General features: G+C 31.0%; 1 protein-coding gene across 3 annotated transcripts in view; it reads right to left on the reverse strand.

Moving 5' to 3' along the window:
- The window catches only part of LOC134685627 (protein kinase C and casein kinase substrate in neurons protein 2-like), a 33,148-nt gene continuing 9,694 nt past the window's right edge, over positions 1–23,454 (reverse strand). For 2 of the 3 annotated variants that reach the window (XM_063545549.1, XM_063545548.1), the window contains exons 4-11: positions 18,246–18,383; positions 10,102–10,227; positions 7,979–8,079; positions 6,548–6,668; positions 5,685–5,863; positions 5,059–5,370; positions 3,549–3,793; positions 1–1,451 (exon numbers count right to left, since the gene is read on the reverse strand). In XM_063545549.1, the coding sequence (XP_063401619.1) occupies positions 1,333–1,451; positions 3,549–3,793; positions 5,059–5,370; positions 5,685–5,863; positions 6,548–6,668; positions 7,979–8,079; positions 10,102–10,227; positions 18,246–18,383 (1,341 nt within the window). In that variant the 3' untranslated portion in view covers positions 1–1,332. The remainder of the gene's footprint in view (positions 1,452–3,548; positions 3,794–5,058; positions 5,371–5,684; positions 5,864–6,547; positions 6,669–7,978; positions 8,080–10,101; positions 10,228–18,245; positions 18,384–23,454) is intronic. The other variant, XM_063545550.1, reaches the window with a different exon arrangement.

The raw sequence follows: 23,454 nt of genomic DNA on the forward strand, positions 1-23,454 counted from the left end.
TACGACAAATTTGATAAAAAGTACCAACTGAATTTTATTTTATTAATCTAGAATCAGAGTTTTAATAATGTTTTAAATTTAGATGTATGAATAATTAGAAGCCATTCTCTACTTGTGTCATGAAGAACACAAAATTATCACATGTTTAATGTGCACAAAAGTACTTTGTAGCCAGATATAAATCAAAGCTTAAAAATTCTGAAAATTACACCATTATAAAATTTCCCTGTTATAAAAATAAGAAAGCATGCATAGCAAAATATAGGATATTTGCATGAAAAAAATTAAGACAAACGAACAAAATGACTTGTACATTTTCATATGATTTCTTTTTTTAAACAATTACATCTGAAAGGTGTTTAGAAGGAATGATTAAATTAAATGATATATAATACAGTGGTATATGAGTATTAATGACATACATATAAATGATACTTTATCTAAAATTTACAATGTTTTATCAAATCAATTGCACTTTGCTTTATCTTCAGAAAAATTATATTTTGTATTAAGGACTTTTTAGTAGAACTACAAACTGTAAGCGCTTATTTTTGCCATGATAAAATTTACAGTTTTTAAAATGCAAAACCTGCTGACGAGGTCTAAATATCATTTTTTTTGTTCCTGTTCGATTTTCCATATACATTAAATTCATACGATTCTTATGTTAATCATGAAATTAGCAAATAAATTTACTTTTTGAAATTTTTCTCAAAATCAATATCATACCCTTATAGCACTAATGGTCAATTAAAAAACTTCAGTGCAATGTTAGATTGTTTTTTTTTAACTAGAATAACTTTAAATTAGCTTCCAAAAATATATCTTCAGAACAACATACTGGTATGTATAACAATCTAATGATAAACTGTGGTTAAACATTTTACATATAAATCAAAACTTGCTTTAAGATATGCATGTTGTTATTTAAAATAACTATCTATAACCTGGTTTTCACTATAATATAAAAAGCTTAAGTGAAATTAGCAATCTGCATTTTCCCCCAACATAATGTTAACAAAGTTACAAAACATAATAATATTTTGACAATTTTTTCTACAAATAATATATCTATCTGTATCTATAGGAAGCACAATGATCAATATAATGGACTAGCAAACTGCTATACACAATTCTCGACAGACTAAATACAAATAAAATCTATATCGTAATTTCATTTTTATCTAATCTCTTAACAACAGATAGCTTGATACATTATTTTCACAACCATGTTGCCAACCATTACAATCCTTATTTCTGAATACACATATTTATCTATATATCTAATATATTCATTGTAGAATATAACACACTGGAGTTATTTCCCTTTGATCATAGTTCACTAACAGGTTTGACATAATTAGCTGGATAAAGTTTTTCCTCGCCATCTGCCTTCCGACCTTTACACCATCCTAACTCATCTTCTTCACTTAATTTGTAAAATTCTTCACCTGTAATATCATTATAGTATAGTTTAGCAGCATTCAGTAATATTATTAAATAGATATAAGAAGATGTGGTATGAGTGCCAACGAGACAACTTTCCATCCAAGTCTCAATTTGTAAAAGTAAATCATTATAGGTTAAAGACTGGTCTTCAACACGGAGTATAGTATAGTTTAGGTGTATTCAGTCACAAGTGGTTATCTTTCAAATTAAAATACGGCCATTAGTTATACTTTTCATTAAATAAAAAGTGCTGATGTGGTGTAAAGAAATGACAAATCAATAATATCTCTTTTCTGTGATACAAGGTCAGTAGTATTGACTTCGTGTTATATATTGTCTATTTTACTGTACTTGTTTAGCATGTAAATATTTGTGTATTGCACTGTTGTCACAATAGCAGATCTAGATCATCACTTGGAGAAGATTGATGCAGATTTTGCAATAATTGTGAAGCAAGAAGTTGTTTTAAAACTCCTTATCGCTATTAGCCTACTCAGCTGGCCGACCCGGCCGATTGACCTTTTGACACATACAACAATCACTTTTCCATTGTGGTGTCATATATTTTGTTTTATGACGTCAAAATTTTACGGGAACCTGTTTGATATCTAGTAATGGAGGACAAATAGCGATAAGGTGTATTGCACCAGGACTACTTAAAATTGTTGATAAGTGAAACATCTACTCAATTAGTTTAAGGTATCAAGGCACAAATTTTCAGAACTGTTGAAGTCTGAAGTGATGGGGGAGTAAAAGGCAGGGAAAGTCTCAAGATTACAAATAAACGTTTTATTTCATGTGATGTTATCGAAATTTATCACCATGGACAAAATGTAGTGTTTGTTTATATAATACACTTATGGAGGTCCTTATCTATGTGAACAGGATGTTTTTATGTTGGTATATGGCAGATTTTACAATAAGAAGGAATTATTGTTTTTGTGTATTTATCAAAAAAGCAATTGCTGAAACTGTGAAACAGACTGTGTAATGGAGTAATGCATTATGTTATTGAATAAAATGTGTCTTTCTGAGTAAATAAAAATAAAAATTACTCTGTGTTTGTGTTTTTTTTGGAATTAGAGGGTTTTCAATTTCAAAATATTGGACATGGAATAGACATCATGACCTACTTTACTGACATCCAGCTTATTTGGAGTGGAATTTTGAAGTATTATTTATAAGTGGAGCCTAATAACATGGACTTATATTTTAATAGAAAGTCTTCTTTTGTGTTTTACTCATAACTTTAAGGCAGATTTTTATTGATAAAGGCTAAAAAAGGTAATTTAATAATATTGTTGCTAACGTCACGTCTTTTCCGTCCAATGTGGTATGTCACAATCGCAATTTTCTTGTTGGTTCTCAGACAGCCAATTGTAGTTATTTTTATCCCGGGTTTTATAAATAATTGAAAATAGCAATCATATTAAATTTGGATGACGTAAGGGGGTCTAAGGACTTGAGGAATCAATATCATTGGCTGTTTTATTTTTTGCGAACGTTACTGCTCTAGGTTTCCGTCCAAATCAGTGTCACGTGAGCAACATATATTTAGATCTGTAACTCTCCTGTATAGGAGTAACGATATCGCCCTTTGCAGAAATAGATTCGGAGTCAGTTCCTTCACATGATGGGGAAGCAAAGAAGGCAAGTTGTATGTAATATGGTTACAAGAGGACCATTAAATGTATTCAGTCCATCAAAAAGACATTCGCAACAAAACGTAATATCATGATAGTAGATGTTGCTAATGTTACTATTACGAATTGGTTTCTTGTGTATTCATTTGATATAAAGTACACCTGCAAATGACATTCTGTATATTTAGAAATTCTAAACCAGATTGTACAATTTTATTACTCCAGGCATATATTAAACATCACTGTTTGCATACATTTTAACTTTTAAAGATGTTGTTGCTCATGTGACATGTCCAAATGTCGCTAACGTTACTCATTTTTGTCTCCGTCACGTTAGCAACATGAAAGTAGGAGACAGAACACAATACTGTAAACTCTGCCATATGCATACAGAAATTGAAATTACTTGATGGCAGAATTCAATACATGTATAAACTTGACACTCAAAATACTAACCACATTTGAAACTGAACTCATCTTGCTCAACAGCCTCATAATCAAACACGGCTCTAACAAGGACAGGATCAGCTAGCCGAGGGGATTCTTTAGGTGAATCCTCTGAACCTGTGTCCTCATTACCAAAAGGATTTGAATCTTGCTCAGGCTGGTATGTCCGACCATTGTATGTTTGTTCAGTTGGTTCGTCTAGTTCTGGTTCTGGTTCATAGCTTGTCTGTAGGTAAGATGATCTCTGGTTGTTTCTACAAGTACATAATTATAAATGGTTGTATGAAGATAAAATGGACTATTAATTAGTATTGGTCAAAAAAGTGAAAATAACATTGTAATATTGGATAAAAAGAACTCCTATATGACACATTTGAAATTATCTGATTAACAACTTGAATATTCAAAGTTCAAAGATTTTTTCAGATAATGGAACATAAATTATGTGTTACAGCTGCATTGATTCTTTTTCAATGGAGTTTGTAAAAGCAACAGATGATCGATAATGTGGTATTTATAACAGTTTCAATATATAATTCTGCATTCCAGTAAGTAAGGATGTTACTGCTTTAATTGTCTCTTATGCACTTAGTATTTAGAGCTTGACTAGATACATGCTTGACAGATTAGAATTTTATATATTAAAGATCCATGCATTGAAGTTATAGTAGTACCTTGAAGCAGTTTATCACTTCAAAACCAGTCAATTTTGTCTAATTAATATATGTTTTTTCAAATCTCTGAAGCATGAACTATATCACTTGAAACATGTTTTTTTGGGTAAATCAAGACATTTTTGTACTTCTTAATAAATTTATTGACATATTTTTTAAATCTCTGAAACATAAAACAAATTATTTTTTGTAAATCCAGAAAATATTGTATTTCTTATCAAAAAGTATAAATGAATTAGTAAATCAAAATATCTGTTATTTATCTAAGCATTCATTTTATTTTTTTCATATATACATGTACAAGGCTATTTGTATTAGTATAATAATGATCAAGGAAGAAAAGCTAATATAAAGGGAATAGGCTGTCACAGATTTTAATTATATTGAATGTGCAGGTATTGAGATTTATTCCTGAAAAAATAATTATCACTCAATTTAAGTACATCTTCTAAACCATCAGTTAAAAATGTTCATAAAAAACAATTCTGTAAGAAACTAATCTATAACATAAGTTTTGGAATTTTTTCTAATATTATATTTGTTTTGCAAAATGCATTTTCATAACAGAAAGGATCTAAAATGGCAAGACTCAAATAATAAATTTGTAGTTCAAGTTTATTATCAACCAATGGTATAAAAAACATAAAAATGCATAAAATATTCAAAGATAAATATTGTACAAACATTGCTGAAAAATAAACAATTGCAAAAACAACTAGTATTTCATGCTCTGAAACATGTCAAATCTGGAAACCATAGATAACAACATGCCAGGCAATGGAAATGAGGAAAACGAACATTCAAAAGCTGTTAGAACAGTAGTAGGCATACGTCAGTTGGATTACTTTTCATCATCCACTTTGTCATTTTCATCTTCATCCTCATCACCAAATGGATTTAACGATTCATCGTATTCTACTTTCTGTTGTATACTGCTGCCAGATTGGTTCCTTATAAGTGTCCTCTTTGCAGGGGTTGGAGGAGACCGGTTCTGGCCTTCAGGTATTGGTCTGGTTTCATTTTTATCAACCAATGAACTTGGTGCTCCCTCAGGTTTTGTTCTATTTTCTGACTGTTTATGAAGAGATGGACTTCGTTGTGGTTTAAGAGGTCCCACAGAGGGATTTCTAGGTAATATAATACCTATGGAATTTTTCCTGATAAAAAATTCGGTTTATGATGCAGATAATTTTAAGTATATTTCACAAATTAATCATTATATTTCAAATCAATTTATGTACACTACAAATCTTCTTATTGGAGATTTAACGTTTGACCTACTTTGAAACAACTAGCAGGGTTATTTCAGGAAATGCTTAATACCAATTCCTGTAATCAATCATCATCCTGCATGATAGAAGACCATAATAAGAACAAAAATCCATACAGAAAAATATAACTCATTGAAGATCCATTTGATAGCAATAAATTGCCTAAAATACATATACATGTATCATAAAAGTCTACTGACCTGCCATTATCACTATCATTTGTTTTGTTAGACGACTGCCGATCGTAACCTCCAGCGTGGGGTGAAGCTGGTGCGAAGTCTCCCTTGTGTCTAATGCTTGTTATCGTTATACCATCATTAGAATGTAATTGGGACTTCCTTTCTTTCTTTGAAATGGATTGCAGATCTGGTGAATATTCCTAGAAATAAAGAATGGTAACTCTTTAATTTCAAACAATAAAAGAAAATCTAAGTAACTGGTTTGACTTAGTTCTAAAAATGAAAATAGAAATATTTATTAATGTCTATTCATTCATGGCTGTTAAAAGTATTAAGGGTATCATATTGGTGCTCACATCAGTGATTTGCAGTGATCATACTATTTGCTTGCCAATTTTACAATGTTCAATTTTTTTTCACCTTGCAACACAAATTGATGCTGGCTAATTATCTAGCACAAACATTTTCAAATTATTCCATGAACATTTATCAGAATAGGTGAGTCAATGTAATCCAATGGTAAACCCCCCAAAATCTTTCAGATGAAGAAATGAAACACATGATGCAACAGTACAATATGTGACAAGAATTAGGGAAAATTTCAAATAATTCCATCAAGTAGTTCAGGAGCACTTGTCATGCTTGTGGATATAAAAGAGGGACAGAAGGATGAACAGACAAACAAACTCCACAATCACTATATGCCACTAGAAAGGGTAGGTATAAATATGATAAGAACCATTTTGTAATCACAAAAGACAGTAAAAAAACAAACTTATTTCTCCGCCCCCCCCAACTACATGTACTGCAAATCTCCTGAAACTCCTTAATTATGTCTTAATTATGACTAAGAATAGCATTTAAATAATAGCAACTGTATTTACCTCAAACTGTGGCCAGTTCATTGCCATATCTGAACCATTATTGTTTGACCACCATCGTAAATCTTGATCAGAATCAGTTTTACCTATAACATTGTGGAGATCTGTATAAATTTGTGGAAACCTGCAAAAATACAAATAAAAAAACACTGCATAAATTTGTTTGCCATAAGATATAATGACACAATATATTTTTATGGCCCCACCACTAAGTGGTCGGGGACATATAGTTTTACTCTGTCCGTCATTCCGAAATTCCATATTTCTGTCATTCCGTCATTTTGCGACAAACCATTATATGGATTTTTTTCAAAACCGCTTCAGATATTGGGCTGATTATAGAATGTAAGTTCTCCATGATGAGTTACAGATCAAATTCAAGTTTCGTTCTGCTCGGCTAATTTTTGTTAAAATTACGGGCTTTGGACTTTGATAAATTGTTGAAAATCACAGTTATACAGACTTTTTTTCTAGACGCTGTCAGATATTGGGCTGATTTTTGGTTTGTGAGTTACTCATGATGAGTTACAAATTAAGGTTAAGCTTGGTTCTGCTCGGCTAATTTTTGCTATAATTTCGGGCTTTGGACTTGATAAATTTTTGAAATTTGACAGTTATACAGACTTTTTTCCTAAGTGCGATCAGATATTGGGCTGATTTTTGGTATGTGAGTTAACTATGATGAGTTACAGATCAAGTTTAAGTTTTGTTCTGCTCCGCTAATTTTTGATAAAATTGAGGGTTTACAACTGAAAATTGTTGAAAATGACAGATATACAAACATTTTTCTATATGCCTCCAGATGGGGCCATTCCTGTCGCTTTTACACATCTAGTTTTAGACTGTTTTATGCTAAGGTAGTACAACAGTATCATTTTTGAATGCAACTGTATGTGTTTGAAATACTGTATCTTTGTCATATGCAAGTACATGTAGACAGCTTTTAATACACTGTTACTCATATAACAAAAGGGACATATTTGAAATAATTCTAATATCTTTGTAAACAGAACTAAATGTTGACCAGCAAACTTTTCTGTTTTATATTTTTCTCAGAGTTCAGTATTTTTGTAATTTTACTTTCACTTGTCAAAATATCTTTTAAAATGATAATTCTAGATTTTCATATAAACAGAACCATATCAAATTTTCCTCAATTTAACTGTTGTTCTTAACTTATAAATTTTTAATTTAATCAGTTTCTACTTTTTATTCTATTGTAAAAACCATTGGCAATTCAATTAATGCATGGTCATGTTTAAATCAACTAGTTTACAGATTTATACAAAATTCCCAAAACCCAGGAAATAATAACCGTACTCTATTCACGGGTTATGTTTTAACCTTTCAAACAATGCTTTTGTATTGAAGAAATGACAAATTAGAAGCTATAACCACTACGTGTGTACTTTACTAGTCCACTTTTTTACTTACTGTGGGTCAACAGAAAGGTCCAAACATTGATGAAGATCATAAAATGTTGATTTAAAAAATTCTATTCTCTTCTTCTCAAATTCTTGACATTTTTGGAAAATCTATAAAGAAAGCAAAAATGAAATATTAAGTTTGAAATTTGATAATTAGATAAACAAAAGTTTGATTATTTTGTTAAAAATTATAGGGATGCTGGGTTAAGAATAAAGCATTTTATTTTGTCAGAACCAATCCTGTAATATTCAATTTGGTTGGATAATGTGACAAATTTCATGACATCAACTCATGAAACGCAAGTGCAGAAGTCAGGAACATGATTTAAAACATATAATTTAGCTTTATTTTCTTTCAGTTGCATTAGAATAGAGATAAGAGTATTGTGTTTACAGTGTTCTCCCCAGGATTTTTGGATAGCACCAGGGAAACGCGTGACGAAATGAATTTTGCAATATTTTGTGTCGCGTTACGTGGCTTATTTTTTTCTTGTTAGTTTTTGTCATTACCTTTTTGTCTTTATTTTGTTTACTGTGGTACTGTGTTGTATGGACTTTGGGTCAGAAAATTATTGGTAGAAAAAGTAAATCAATAAACAGTTTGTATACTTTGATATCTTTGAAGAATAAATAAAAGAAAGCACAATTAGTCTTTAAACTAAAGTCACTTCTTATATTTTGATCAAGCCATTTTGTCCTGATACTTGTAGTTACACTACACATTCCCATGTTAGATTTCACCATAACAATGAACTTTGAACAAGATTAAACTTTGATACAGAACCTTCAGTAAATTAAAAACTATTTTTCATAGTTTTAGACCTGGTTCCTTTTAACACCATTACAATTATTTTTTTATGTTAATACTTTGATACTGACTTAAAAGGACTTTCAACTAGTTCATTTCTAGCCAAAGTTCTGTTTTTAGAACCAAATTACATTCTACTAATGTTTGGCAGTAGTCTTTTGAACCCTCACTGATTGATAAGAACATTGTGGTATAAAATACCAATTTAACGTAATATGTCTGTGCATTAATAAAGGTATGATTCTCAAAAATAATTTGCAAAACATTTTTGTTGGTATGTTCTAAGAAAGTATTTATCCTTAATGTAACATTCTAATATAATTCTGCATTCAATTTGAACTTTATTTTTATTTTCAAGGAGAAATTATATTTGAGGAGCATTTATTTGTAATAAGCAAATTCAGGGGAAGTAACTCCACAATTAATTTCAAACCGGCAAATTATTTTGACTAAAGATTGGCGTAATAGAGTTCATTAACAAATGTCTGCTTGTCCCTCACAAGTCTGTTATTAAAATTATGATCTCTTAATTAATTAAAACACAAAAGAATCATGTACATCAATTAAATCCAATCATCATGGTTAACCTCAAAAGATAAATTGATCACGTGGTGTAAACAATCTACCTGTCAGAACTGGATTAAACTGGTTAGAACTTGTCCATTTTCACGGAAAGTTGAACAAGTGGTCTGAAACTACCGATTTACGGTCGAAAACTTTAGCACCACGGAGAAAGATTATACATCGCGGCAAGAACGATACCACCGCGGTAAAAAAATATACATCACTGGCCCGTGGTCCTTTAAGGGCCTGGGGAGAACACTGTGTTTAAAAGCATCTCTTAATGTTATTTGTTCTTCTAATGTTGTTTTTGTATAAATAAGGCCGTTAGTTTTCTCGTTTGAATTGTTTTACCTTGTCTTATCGGGGCCTCTTTTAGCCGACTATGAGGTATGGGCTTTGCTCATTGTTGAAGGTCGTACAGTGACCTATAGTTGTTAATGTCTGTGTCATTTTGGTCTCTTGTTGACAGTTGTCTCATTGGCAATCATACCACATCTTCTTTTTTATGTTTTTGTAAATTCAATATGCAACCATCAAATTGTTATCAAACCAAACTGAGCAACTTTCATATCAGAAAGGATGTTTTTCTATATTGATGAAAATAAAAGTCAATAGCATTGACCAAATGCCTGGAGATAATTTTTAAAACAATTCTGAAAAGAAGCAAACTTACATTTTTTTAGTATGTATGTAATGTTTATAATATTTTTGGTGTAAATGGCAAAAACAGTCAGGAAATAAATGATCCTGTTTCCTACCTCTGTCATATCTTCTATATACTTGGCATTATAGTTGTTTATATCATTCAGCGATGCCTCATACTTGTCTTTTAGTCCTGCTACTTCCTGTTGACATTTTGTTAATCTTTCCTCCATTTTCTTTTTCTGTAAAATAAAGATAGACATCAATAACGATAGGTCAAACAAATTGAATTTAAGTTTTCAAGAATTTCTCACTATATGTCTTTCTATGTTGTGATGTCTCACTATTGTTTCAGACAAGGGAGAAGATTTGGTACCATTAAAACATTTAATCTCGCTGCCATTGTTTGCACCTGTTCAAAGTCAAGAATCTGACGTTCATTAGTTTTCATTTGTTGATGTGGTTCATAAGTGTTCCTTGTTTCTTGTTTTTCTAAAGATGAGAGTTTGTTTTCCCATTTGAATGGTTTAACACTAGTTGTTTTTTGGGGCCCTTTATAGCTTTCTGTTCGATGTGAGCCAAGGCTCTTTGTTGAAGACTGTACCTTGACCTATAATGGTTTACTTTTATAAATTGTGACTTGGATGGAGAGTTGTCTCATTGGCACTCATACCACTTTTTCCAATCTATAAGTACAATTCTTGTTCCTTGGGCAAGACTATAGGTGTTCTGTAACAAGGGGTTTTGTTAAAATACAACACTTAAATGAGACTTTGTCAAATAATAGTGTCCATTTAAGTTTGGCAGGTAGGGATGAGTAGAAGATTAATGACTATGTGGTTTGGGCTTTGCTTATTGTTGAAGGCTATTCATTAGTCAACAGTGCAACTGGGGGCTGTAAAGCCAGTCAAGGTCGTTAAAAACTTCCAACGTTGTATGCCTATAAGAGCTTTTTTCTAAAAACAAATCACTGTGAGACAAATTTCTCTTGGAAAAAGTTGATAGCAAAATCAAACATTGATACACCTAAGTAAAACAAACTGTAATCCTATTTACATAAGATAGAACATTTCCTTAAAAACTCCATTCAACTGTCTGTCGATAATGAGAATTGTTTCATCAATCTTGGGGATGACACCTTTCTATATGAAAGATCAATTAGGTATAGACATACCAAACAGATAAAACAATTTACAAGATAAATTGTAAGATAGAGACTTAGTTGTCAACATACTTGAAAGATACTTTATCAATATTATGTTATAATGCCAAATAAACTCCCAGCTTCTTACTTATGTAAAATCAATACCAAGACTTTAAAGAAATTTATTCTTTCATTAGTTGTTTTGAAAAATTCTTATTTTTGACATGATTCACAGAAAATTCTGCCTATGACTTTTAATATTTTTGTTTAATAATGACACATACTTATAAGATAAGATATGATTGATTGATTTTTTGTTTTAACACCACTTTCACCACTCTTGACAAATATCTTGGCAGCAAGTATTCATAGGAGGACAGTCTGAGTGCACTAAAAAAAATATGAGGATCTCGGAACAATACATGTCATTTACATGTGAATCTTGCATACTTCTGGTATTGAGCAAGAACAGAAGAATGTGTTAAGGATGCAATTGTCAGCCATTTCTCTAGATGAATAATTACAAATGTTCTGTAGCCATATGGATTATGATGAATGTTTACCTCAAGATGTACCTTTTATTGTATTGTGTTGTTGGTTTGATGTCACTTTAGTGCATTTAATAATGTCTTCATTTATCAGGTATAAAAATTATATAAGAAATAGAAGTAAACCCTCATTTAAGCTTTTTTAGCATTTAGAATTGTATATGCATTCCCCTGAATACCAATACATATACTATGTGTCCAGCTTTACTATCATTCAAAGTGTCTCATCTCGATCTACTTTTCAGGATAAAATAAATACCAACAGATTACCTTGTGTACATGGCATATGCACAATAATGACAAAAACTGTCAATCGCCAAGTAAGTTTAGAAAGTGGTAACACTGTGCTTACCAAATGATGTGAAAAATGTTATCCTTTTATATACATAATTAAAGGTAGGGTAACAAGGACAAGCAGGTTAAAATTCAACTCTAGACAATGTGAATGAATGTGAAAAATTCTGTTGTTCTCATCAGTTAAACTGTAATCTAGACTTTCTAACTAGAGTGAAAGATAAAATTTCCATTTGTATTCACAAACATTAAGTTCATAAAATAGTTACTGTAAAGAATACCTACACCAATCTCTCAAACTTAAGAAGGTGAAGTTTTTATTTCAGTGCAATTCAAAATTTGATACTAAGGGATATCTATAAAATTTTCCATTATAAAATTTTCATATCTAATAAAATTATATATCTGGTATGAAATCTCAGCAATCAAATATCGTCAACCTCGTAAATTAAGGTTGACATCTTTTGTCTGCCTCTTACACTCAAAGTATATTTGTATATTGTAGTGGTTTATATTTATTTTTTTGGACATGTACAAATTCAACATTTTCATACAAGGACAACAACAAAAATCCATTAAAATTTAAGACATTATCAGCAGGATCAGCTCAACATTTTTTTTGGTGTCAAGTTTCAGTAAATGAATACATATGCTCAATAACATAGTAATATGATATGAATTGTTGGTATTTCATATCTATCTCCTGGAGTATTCAACCTGTCTATCCTACAGGTAAATAGTATACCTGTCCATTCAGGTGTGTACTGGTAGTTTTCTAATGGTCATTTTGTCAAATCGTAATTATATACGGTAATTTTCTGACCATCACTAATGTGAAATGAATGTAACATGAGATATTTGTCAGCCAGGGTGACACTCTGTACCTGATTAACTATTTAAATTAGATTTTCATTCTTCAAACCAAAAAAAATAATTTAAAAAAGCCTAAGGACACTTTAGACTCTAGCCACCCATAAAATTCTTATTTAACAAAATAGACAATTAGATATCATATCAGTTTTCAATTGTAGACCCCCAAACTGAATAACTTAAGAACGTGTGATCAGTCGCCTGACATTAAACTTTCAAGCAGACCAGTTGAAAATTAAATGGCTGTACTGAGGTCAATTCACACACTTAAATGGCTGTACTAAGGTCAATTCACACTGTAATACAATGTAGATATTTATCTTCCATATTTGAATTTCTATCAAGAGTTAATTACTATTTACAAATAAGGTATTGAGAAGACCTTAAACCCACATGTCTAACTAGGAGATTACTATAGAGTGGACAGCACCATTTGGGTCAACATTACACAAATCTGGTTAACAAAGACACTCTTTAAAAAGAGAGCACACACTGTTGATCATTACTTTTCAATGAATTTCAGCAGAAACATCTAACTAAGGCCTAAATTAAAATATTGTTTGTTTCTCCAATCCCAACCCCTGCCAAGCTAGGTGAGTGTAGGTTGGTAGGAAAATAATTTTATTTTTTTCAAAAAGCTTGAACATTATCAGACGATACGGCAAGCTTGAAAATCCAAAATGAATAAAATAATATTTGACTTAGTTTTGACAATAAAATTTTATGAGTAGCACCAATTTTGCAGGGTCGGTCAGGATTGGGGAAACAAACAATATTTTATTTTAGGCCTAAAGAAAGGTTTTCATCAGAATGTGTTATAAATATAATGATTTCCATTTTAAATAACATGTACTTGATCTGAGTTTTGTGGTAATCAGCATTGTGTATAAGATTCATAACATTTGGTTAAGGCAAACTAAACAGAACAGAAACGAAAAATTCTACATTTTTTTCCATTTGTAAAGGGGCATAAGTCTACAAAGTGAAAGTGACGCCACCTAAACTCAAACTTGATCTGTGTTTTGTTGTATGTTTTGTTGTAATCAGCATTGGGTATATTAGTTTCATAACATTTAGTTGAGGCAAACTAAAGTTAGAGAACTGAAACTAATCTCTGGACGGACAAAGTTGAATCTTAATGCCCCCTCTGCTATGGCAAAGACATAAAAACCTACAATTTTTAAAAAAGTAATCAAATTTGAATATTAGTAGCTTGAAAGGGTGCATCAAGTGCTTATTTTCCTCTATAATATATGCATATTACTTATTATTCTGTATCATTTTGTCTTATGCAAATGAGCATCTATCATTTATAGCTGTAATAGATACATTTCAATACCAACAGAAAAGACATATACAATAGATGTTTAAAATAGGTGAAGTAGAAAATATAAAGCCTAAGTTATTTACTACTACAGGTAAAAATTTAAAGGTAGTTCAATATCTATTGTGATAGATTACACCTTCTCAATATAATACAATGTACACATAGTTCAGATACTTTATCTGTCCACCAAGTAAAGAAATTTGTCTATGATATGACCACAGTCACCACACCTTATACATGTCTGCTAAGGTTTCATCTGTGAATATTAATATCAAATGACTTTGAAAATGGTGGCTGTTGTGGTTCAACTTTTACTGTTGTATGAACTTATATTTTTTTCAACTTTCAACAAATTCCAAAGTGAAAATCAATGATTTCTTTTGATACTGACTGTCAATCAGAATAAATCATGCTGAGCTATGCCAGAAACCAACAAACGCCATTAGCACAACTTTTTACACGAGTACAGAATCTGATTCTAACCAATTATCAATCAATGACCATGTTTGTTTTTTTTTGTTTTTTCTTATAGTTTTATTAAAACTTTTAACTAAACTATTGACACAGAGATATGTCTTTCCTGTTTGCAAAAGAAATTGGAGAAAGACAATCTGACCAACAGCAACATTGCTAATTCATTACAGAAAAGTAACACCTTTTAGTATGACTCAGTCTCTGCAATAACAGTCACAGCCAAAACAAAAACTGAAAGAAAACAATAAATCAACAATAAACGTTCTTACTTACTCTGTACATAACTCTGCATCCCTTTATTAAGACATAAAACTTTTATCAGCAACTTTATAATAATAATTTCTTTCATAACATTGGAAAAAGTGCCAATTATTTTAAAGTTCCTGGACCATGAATCTGAGGCAGAACATCAAAATGGTCAACAACTGAACATGGAAAAGCAACACCCAGGCCTGCAACTTTCATTGAAGGCAAGACATATAAATCAACATATCAACATGCTTTCATGAGTTGTCCTTTTAGTTGTTATACTCTCAACTCTCTTTTTTTTAATAGTATACCAGTGACACCCATAAAAATTGCACAAGATGAGAAACCCCAAAAGATTATGAAACTGCATAATGCAATTTCATATTTAGTTACATTTATAATTCAGATGTGATTTGTATCACTGATGCACATTTCCACTCAAAATTATAACTGTAACATTTCATTTTAATAAATTTGTAGTAACAAACATGTGTTATTTCTATTTTTAGTTGAGTATTTTCACAGAATTTTCTCGAAAAAAGTTGTTTTATTGTTTGAATATTTGTGGTATGCATGGATGCAAGAAGTCTACCACAAATAAGAATTAAAATAATAACTTATTTACTACATTATCTTAGACTGACTGCTAATAATATATCTTCACATTTAATCATAGCCTTTAATCTTGTATAATTTCACTTTATCCCAAACCTTTAAATTCCCATTCTATTGTTAGATCTATTATCTACCAGCCGAAGGGAGAAGATTTATACATCCATTCATGGAAAAGATAATTTCCCATTAAAAATAGACAAGAAGTATCAGGTCCAATTGCTGATGTTAGCCGTCCTATTTAAAATTTGACCAGGTTTACTGAAAATTCAGAAAAATATGTTAATTTCCAAGGAAAAACAAAAACCAAACATTGTTAAGGCTTGTCACATCTACTTGTTTATATGTATTACCTGCTGGCTACAACAACCTTCACTGTCGCCCTAATGAAAATGCAAATTACCTCATTATTCAAACTAATTACTAAAGGAATTTACCTAATTATTCATACTAATTACTAAAAGATGTCATAACTAAGCTTGAAATAAATCAGATTCCATGCTCTCAGATAATCAATAAGAGTGAAAACACAAAAATACTTTCACTGTGTGACTGATTATGAGAAACTTATATGAATATAAAAACATGCTGATTTTTTTCCACTACGGCACATACATATTTAAAAATTACAGAAAGCTAACAATAAAGCTATAAGAAATGGGAATCAATCAACCATGAAATGATGAAAATAAGGTCAACAACGGGTGAACACTGTCAGATGGCCTTGATAACCTTGCATGGTTCTACAAACTAAAGGTAAAGGTCAGTCAACTCTTCTTACATGGACGTAAATGTACACCATACAAAGATTCTATATAACCTCCTCTTACATGGACGTAAATGTACACCATACCATTGGAGCATGAAAATGAGGTGACAGATAAAACTTCATATGCCAGATCTGAATACAAAGTATGGATTGAGTAGCTTCTATTTAGTTTACTTTCTGAAATACTATTCTAAGATATATATTATTTATAAAGGCTGTCTCTGGATGAGAATACACATCACATACATTTACTTCTCAGCTAGTTCAGACAAGACCATATAAAGGCATGATAAAAATTAAAATGTACAGGACATCAGACCAAGAGGATTTCTTAAGTTTCAAGGCAATAACTTTTATTTTCCTGAAAGAAAAAACCTCATTCTCATCACTTTTTAAACATGGGCAGATGCAGATAGATAATATTCCACATGATTAACATTCAGACAAATGTGATTTATTCAGACGATCATGATAAAGGTTAGGAACAATATGAGGAACCCTTTTCCACAATTAACTTCACTGCATGACAATCAGCGTTTATAAAAAACAAACCAGTTGCTGCAACCATTAGGTAATACATGTACATACATATAGTAAACAGACATTAAATTTACAAAAAATATGAAGAAAATATAGGTTCATTTAAAATTTCTAATGTATTCATCATCTTCATAAAGTATTAGAATCTAGACACATGGTACAGTTAAACCTGTTTAAACCGAACCACCTCTGGACTTGAGATTTTGTTCGGTTTTGGCCGATGTTCGGTTATATCAGGTTCACAATGCACATAATTTGATATGACGGTGCCTACAAACATGTTTGGTTTATACAGGTTTTCGGTTTATACAGGATTCGGTTTAGTCAGGTTTCACTGTATATATAATTATTAAACCAGAATTTGTTACTAGAAGAGATTTAGACTAAAAATGTTTCCTGATAATTCTGAAAGGTGCTTATTACATAATACCAATAAATTACAATTTTGTACTTCCAATTATCCAATATTTGCACTTCCTCACCTGCACTTATAGTGCACTTCACCTACTTGTGGTATGTACAAGTACTCTTGAAAACCACAAACATTTTCACACCATACAAACTATGACATTACAGTACATAAAACCATCTGCAGACAACTGACAAGTTGGTGCTTCCTACTAAACTTTTCAAGGATTTTTTGGCTATGTCTGCACATACATGTAGCAGTTTTCTAACTAAGATATTTATTTTTTCACAAACAAAGTTAAGATAAAGTTATAGTAAATGATTGGTTTTAAATTATTGATTTTTTGTACTAAACATCATAATTCGTAAAATGTAAAAATAATTGATGGTTTTAGTAATAAGATTCAAAATCATTATAACTGTAGTTTTAATTTTGCAATAATCACTAGTAATACTGCAATGAACTTCATCATCTTTCATAGGTAACACCTGCCTCATATTATTTATTTTCTTTCTATGTAACATGTATGATCATGCTATTATTTTTAACAAATTCAATTAATATTTAAGACCAAACTGGGTAACTTGTTATCATTGCATGACAATAGTTTTGTTTGTTGATAAAAACTTCTAATGAAGAGCAAAAAAATATATCTGATTGCAGGACAAATGGCATCAAGAACATGTGTATGTCTCTGAACATAACTATTACATAACAGCATCTGTACATGGAGATTTCACTATCCATTCAAAAACAGATTCCAACCCTTCTTTGCAATGAGTTCATTCACCCATAGATATGTACTTACAGTGTCTAAAGCTACTGAGTCATCACTTTTCATGTTATTCACTTGGTTACTTACAGTATCTAAAGCTACTGAGTCATCACTTCTCATGTTATTCACTTGGTTACTTACAGTATCTAAAGCTACTGAGTCATCACTTCTCATGTTATTCACTTGGTTACTTACAGTATCTAAAGCTACTGAGTCATCACTTCTCATGTTATTCACTTGGTTACTTACAGTATCTAAAGCTACTGAGTCATCACTTCTCATGTTATTCACTTGGTTAGCTGTACTTTTCTCTGCTTTACAAGCATTGTGGTAATCTTTTCTATTGGACATTACTTTTGTGTATTTCTTTTCCCATGGTTTCTGGGCCTGAAAAAATACAAGATAATATTGTGAAGTAATTGTTATGTTGAATCTAGCAAGGAAAGTGCAACAGAAAAAGAGAATATATTTAAATCACCACTTATCAAAACTTTAGCCTTGTACATTATGGACAGACTACCCTGCTGCGGTAGGCAAAAAAAAAAGACAGACATGAATATTCTTTTTATTTGTATATATAAATATTTTTGTACAAAGATAAACTAAAGAATTTCTGTACTAAAACAGCAATTTCCAAAATGAAACAGGTATCTTTCTGATTAAATATCATTTATGGACCTGTTCATTCTAGAATGTAATAGTAAATCTAGCTTCCTGATAAAAATTTACTGAAACATAAGCATTAACTGTTGTTAAGTACTGGTAGCAGTTAAGTTTAAACATACATGTATTTATTTATAGTGGATTTGGAAACAAGTTTTGCAACTTATATTAATCCCTTTCCACTTTGCGGGTGTGGGAGCTGCCTTGTAGCGGCATAAGTCTGCTCTTTTTCAAAGTCTACAAGGGTGTCTTTAACATGCAAGAGATATGGCTCTCTCTTAACACATGTCAGTCATTTATCATCCCCTTCCAACAGACTATCATCGTTTTCTGAAGGAGTTTAAAAAACGGTTTCTATCAAATGTACCAAAATACAAAGTGGAGCCACATCTGGAAAGGCAGTGTTAATCAATGTGCCTGGGACATTATATCATTGCAGGACTCACTAGATGCACATATTGCCAACCCAGTATATGATGCTGAGACTGGGAGACACAAGATACATGTACAAATAGCTATTATGTAATGCACAAATGTGAATATGTTATCAAGAAAAAAGTAGGAAGTTGAGAAATAATCAAAGTCTGAGGGCTGTTATATAATATCAGAGCCAATTTGGAAATATCCAGTTTTCTCAAGAATTTACAAGGCAATTTTTTTCATTGAGCTCAAAAAGTGAATTTGACATGTCTCCTCATTTACAGTACTTTTGAACATCATTCCAAAATACCTAGTCAAAATACAAAAATGTATATGAAGTGAACCAGAATATAAAAGTCACCCTCTTTACTATTAATAACTGACCTATCAGACTTTTGAATGGAGTCAAAATGCATGAACGTAACTACAGCCTGAACAGAGTAGAATAATCGGACAAGATGTGATATTTAAGTTCATGCTAACAGTGGAACCTAACAATAACGAAAACATACAAATTGTGTATAATCAATAACAATCAAGAAATGACCAGTCCTGAAACTATATATACTGAGCCAAAAAAGTTTAGCAACACTTTTTTTTTAAAAATATTTTTTTGTTGTTTTTGGAAAAAAATATTTAAACATCATTGGTATAATCCTAAGTTTTACCTGTAATTTAAAACAGTTGTACTTTTTTCCTGCTGATTGATTTCGCGCCATATCAGCTTTGCACGTGTAAATGATGTTTTACCTTCTGTACCTGTACTTTTAAAGCGATATTAAAAATTTCTTTTTCACTAACGTTCAGAAACACAACATTGGTAAGAAAAACACAAACACCTTTGAAAAAATTGCATGGGGCTTCAACCAGGCCTCCCCGAAAATGACAGTCAGAAAGATCTTGAAATGGTTGATGCCGAAATGAGGGTTGCTGACATCTTTGCTCGATATAATGTGCACAAGGCAACAGATTAGAGACTAACAAACAGATATCGACAATTACAACTGCACAGGATAGGTCGATATCTCGTAGACAAAAAAAAACTATCGTCAAGGGAGGATCGCTTCCTTCGCTTTACGAAAACACATGACAAGTTTTTTCCGGCTAATAAAGTAGTGCATTGACTAAGGGAAGCTGCTGGTGTGCCTGCCAATCCTTCATTGGTGCACTTAGACCATGGCTGAGAAATTGATTTTGAGAAACACTATACTCATTAAAGCATTTTGACCCTCCCGCGCTCCATACAAAAAAATCCTAATGAATGTGAGTGATAAACATTCACGTTGCTGCTGACATATCATAATTCCATTTTTTTATTATTAAAATTATATATTGTTATAATTTTGTAATAAAATAAAATTTTACATTTTTGTTGCTAAACTTTTTTGGCTCAGTATACATGTGGTATTCGGGTAATACAATAATGTAAACAGTATGAATACTGAGCAGAGCTGGACCAAGTATTTAAATCTATATTTTTATAATACAGTATCTTTTTACAGTATAACAATGTCCCCTACTATTCTCAGTCAAATCATCAACATATTTTACATGTCTTTTCTTTGTTGATGAACTGAATTTCATGGCCTTGTAAGTTGTATTGTAACATGGTGCATGATTTTAATGACACTAAAATCTGATACAATTTTTTTATGACAGGTCTTGACAAATTCAGGTCAATTAAAACATAACATCTAACCTTGTCACACTTCTACTGCAAATTTTAAATTCAAACGAAGAAAAATTAATGTTCTCTTTCAGGAATATAAATTACAAATGTACAACCCATTAAGATCAGTGCATTAGTTATATATGTTATCAATGAATGAGTTGTACAAAAACAAATCAAAGCTAAGGGTCATTATTTCTACGAGCAAGCTGATCCCCACCTTCTAAGGTAAAACATATTGGTAAAATGTACATTTCTATGTTTACATACAAAGTGTGCTGTTTTTACCAGCCCATTACTAGTTGTATAGCACGTGGTGTATATTTATATTCTCTGACTCTATATAGCTACATATTTGTATCATGAAATTCTTGTAAGGACCACATGAACATGCAGGTCACGCTATATATAGTACATCAAATATTCATATGTTTTCTATGTGTTTTCTTCTGTATTTGAAATTCTGTCCTCATTGTCTATAAAGAAATATTGTATGATAGAAACCTTCGTTTTCCTATGATAAATTTATTCATGACTTGCAAAAGGTTGTTCAAGACCATATTTTCTCAATGTTTCGTTAGACTCCTGTTTACATTTGTTTGTAATTAATGGACATGTTTAACACAGTCACACATCTCTATTTATTCATATTCATAACCTGTATGTAAATCAAAAGTTCATAGCATACATGTACATGTATAAAAAGTGAAATTCCTTTAAATAAACAAATAAAATAGGTTTTAAATGGGTATGTTCACACATGTACATAATTTTTCAATTTGTGTGTCTATTCAAGGTCTGACCTAGATTGCACTATAAATATGTAACAATAAATCACAACATCATGAACATGATAACCAGACTAACTAGGTAGTGAAAACACCATAAACTATTAGTTATATAAATATAAACAGCCTGAGGACATGATATGATGACATGGTATTCATCCTTAATTCTATCTCCACTCAGAAGTGATTAGTACATTGTTTGTAATCACATTTTCCTTGTACTTATGATGTTTATCTTTTGTTAAATATCTATAGATTGATAAATGATTAACAAAATCTGTAATACATCTTGTACTTTGTACAGATTGTAACAGTTGATCTTAAATATGATGAGATTATCATGATTATACATACACATGTACTTAAAACACTTACACGTGTGTAAGCGAGTCAGTGTACATCTATTACGCATTGGTTATCTTTATTTCATACAAGGAAACGAAAGGCATGATATGGTATATGTACATATTTTAAATAAATCTAATGTTAATTCAGAAATTATTGTGATTTGTGAAATAATGGACATTTTTTTTGCATTAATAAAAATCTTGCAATAATTTCTGAAGTTACATTACTGTCATACTGTGAAGTGGTAAATTTTAAAATATAAATCAAATTTAGCTAGGGTCTTCTTCAGTAAAATAAGGCGCTCAAACCAAACATTTTGATCTAGTCAAGTATATTGTTTTTTTAATAAATAGATACTACATTTGTACACCTACATTTGTACAACCATGAGACTACAGTGACAAAAGAATACATGAACAAACAAGTGCCCTTTATACTACTTCATTCCTAACAAGATGGACTCTTGCTATGACACCATACAATTTCTTATTAACATTAGGATCAAAGGATTGAAAAGGAATTGGAAGAGTCTTATTAGTATTCAAGGAAATCTGCATGAATTTCCATTTATAAGAACAACTAAATGTACTTAACAAATTATTGTCTTGTACAGTTCTCTATGTTCAGTTGGTAGTTATTCAGAAAGTACAATAAATGTTTATCTTAAAGCTTCGAATTATTCACTGTAGGACTTTTGAACATAAAATTAAGAACCCAAGTTCAGTAGTTAGTCCTCCTTATCCTAATTTGTACTATGTCATGTATGTTGCAAATCGGTTTGTAGGCACAGAAAACATCATTTTCATGAAATTAAAAGGTGACGAAAAATTTCATCCGTACAAAAAAGTTATGAATCAAAATATCTAAAAATTTGAAAATCTAATTGTATTTCACTGTCCTGACTGATGCACTTAACATACTTTGAACAACTTCACTCTTTATAAATCTTTATGTTTATAAAGTCCACTTAAAGTAATGCTTTGATCTCAAAAATAAATAAGACATTTATGTGTGCCTTGAACTGTCTTCCCATAAAGCTAGTAACTCAACTGATAATCATATTAAAATGTATGTTCAAGTACTCTGACACTCTGAGATTAACAGTCAATTTTGTAAGGAGCAAAAATTAGCATTTATAAATAACAATGAATAAAGAAACTGTTTGCTAATCCACACAGAACATGATTGAAGTAATACTAAAATGTTTTAGCAAAAAATAATTCGCAGTTTGATGTAAAATGATAAGTTATTGGTAAAGACGCAAATAATCTTCAAAGGAAACAACTCTATAATTATAGATTATCGTTGATTATCTCAACGAGATTGATTTTCTAGCTTGAGCTGGTACAGCGAAAGTGAGAAAAGCAATTGAGTTGAGATGACCAATGATAATCTGTTTATCGCTATTTTATCTATGACGACGTTGTCAATTTCAATGTCAATTCCGTTAGCAACGCCACGTGGCCTCCTTAGTTTCTAGCGATAATTTTTCCATCTCAAGCTAGAAGCATGATATGGAAATTATCACAAAAAAAGATCAAAGGAAAAATGCACAAAATAGCGATTATAT

Source organism: Mytilus trossulus, chromosome 9 (assembly GCF_036588685.1).
Source record: "Mytilus trossulus isolate FHL-02 chromosome 9, PNRI_Mtr1.1.1.hap1, whole genome shotgun sequence".
NCBI classification, from domain to species: domain Eukaryota; kingdom Metazoa; phylum Mollusca; class Bivalvia; order Mytilida; family Mytilidae; genus Mytilus; species Mytilus trossulus.